The 2236-nt window shown below is 34.4% G+C and overlaps 1 protein-coding gene across 1 annotated transcript; it reads left to right on the top strand.

Annotated features, from left to right (window-relative positions):
• The first annotated feature begins 830 nt into the window (after positions 1-830).
• LOC103750540 (olfactory receptor 14C36-like) lies at positions 831-1775 on the top strand. Its single transcript, XM_017803339.1, has one exon. The coding sequence runs from the start codon at positions 831-833 to the stop codon at positions 1773-1775; it is 945 nt and encodes a 314-aa protein (XP_017658828.1).
• Positions 1776-2236: the final 461 nt, after the last annotated feature.

The following is a 2236-nucleotide window of genomic DNA, read 5'->3' as shown; positions in this document are numbered from 1 at the left end:
GGATGTGGTTATTTAAGCAAACATTAATCTAGGTTTTACTGAGGATGTATTTTGTAGACATAACCCCAGTATCCAAACACTTGATTTTAAATAATGCAGATTGAATTCTATGATATTATTGAACTTTGGCAAAAAGATAATTTTCTGAAAAAAGAAGAAATCCTGCCTCTGGAAAGACAGTTTAACTGTGACAGGTTTCAGGCTCCTAGCCTGTTCTGCAAGTCGCAGACTCCCTAGTTCAGGAGTATGTTTGTTAAAACCTCCCTTCCCATCTTTCCCAGTCTTCTGTCTCAAAAAATCTGTTATCTATCACTTTCATCATTGCCTTCTCTTCATCCTTCCTCACTGTGATGAGCACATTCATAGAACATGAAAATACAGTATATAGATATAAATATATAATAATAGTTACATATAAACACAGACATGTTTTATAGATTACATATGTTTCAATTCACTAGTATTTCTTGATGGATGATTATAATTCATTTGTTAGAGGGATGTGCCATATATTAATCAATTTAATCTTTATTAACACACTAAATTTCATGAGATGATTAGTGAACTAAATTTCATGAGATAGGTAATATTACAGAAACTGAGTAACCATGCTTAACATTATACCATATAATTAGATGGACTATACCATCTTTCTTAATAACTGTATATACTAACCATTATCATGGTAAAAATATATCTAGAACAACAAAAAATATCAATGCTTCCATTTTCACACATAGAGGTCATTTATAGAAAACAGAAGTTAATATAATCAAGGAATGTTACTCATTTACTTATTTTATTATTGTTCTCTTTCATTATTTTTTCAGATGAAGCTGCAGCTTCAGACTATAGTCAATTCCACCATAATTACTGAGTTTCGCCTGGAGGTTTTTGCTGAGACATGGGAGCACAGGCTCCTGCTCAGCATGCTGTTCCTGCTGATCTACCTCGGCAGCCTGCTAGGGAACCTGATCATCATCATGGTTACCACCATTGACCAGAACCTCCACACACCCATGTACTTCTTCCTCAGGAATCTGTCCATCTTAGACATGTGCTATGTTTCTGTCACAGTCCCAAATGCCTGTGTCAACTCTCTTACTGACAACAGGGACATTTCTCTGCCTGGGTGTGCTGTACAGATCTTTTTAGTCATTATTTGTGCAAGTTTAGAGACTCTATTTCTCACTGTAATGGCACAGGACCGCTATGTGGCCATCTGCCAGCCTCTTCTCTACCCTGTGATCATGAACCACCAAGTCTGTGTTCACATGACTTTGGCTTCCCTACTCCTTGGTCTTGTCGTAGCAGGTTTGTACACTGGGAAAACATTCCAGCTGTCCTTCTGTCGCTCTAACGTGGTCCCTCAGTTCTTCTGTGATGTCCCCTCTCTGCTGAGGATCTCTTGCTCAGACACCTTTAACAACAAACTCTTAATTCTTCTAAGTGCCATCATCATTAGTGGTAGCTGCTTTATCTTCATTGTTATATCATATGTTCACATATTTTCAACTGTGTTGAAGTTTCCTGTCAAAGAAGAGAGAGGAAAGGCCTTTTCCACCTGTGTCCCTCACATTATTGTGGTGTCTGTGTTCCTTAGCTCTGCTGCCTATGTGTATCTAAGACCTCCTGTTATCTCAGATGTGGTTCAGGACATGATTATGTCTGTACTTTATACCATTATTCCACCATTCTTAAATCCTATCATCTATAGCCTAAGAAACAAACAGATAAAGGAAGCTGTGAGGAAAATAATGTTAAGAATATTTTAGCCCCTCAAATTAGAAAGATCACTTTAGGTTAATCCTACTATGTCACTGAGATTCAAACTTAAAATAGACTATTCTGAGATTTGTTTTTTATATCCATCAGCTGCTAAATTGACATAGGAACTCAGAAATAAATATTTCAAAAATTATCTAATTCCTTTATTATCTAGAAACTAGTTATTTTTTAATGTATTGTTTTTGATATCTCAGTGAATACAATATGACTATTTGATAGATATACATAATATTTAATTATAAAATTAGATTAGCTACCATTTACAACTCATGGAATATATCTTCAAATTTTTGATGGATTTTCTAGCATTTGCCTACTTTACCTAAAAGCTATGACTAATGTATTTTTTCAAATACATTTAGAATTAAAATTTAATGCCATTTAGGATTATCATTTAACACATAACATTTATGATTACTTATTCATCAAAATTTATGTTTTCATAAAT

This window comes from Nannospalax galili, unplaced genomic scaffold, assembly GCF_000622305.1.
Source record: "Nannospalax galili isolate Female #2095 unplaced genomic scaffold, S.galili_v1.0 scaffold347, whole genome shotgun sequence".
Taxonomy (NCBI): domain Eukaryota; kingdom Metazoa; phylum Chordata; class Mammalia; order Rodentia; family Spalacidae; genus Nannospalax; species Nannospalax galili.
This window is presented reverse-complemented; position numbering and strand designations above follow the sequence as displayed.

What these genes read in the sequence shown, in the direction of transcription:
- LOC103750540 (XM_017803339.1), top strand. Translation starts at nt 831, where the DNA reads ATGAAGCTGCAGCTTCAGACTATAGTCAATTCCACCATAATTACTGAG.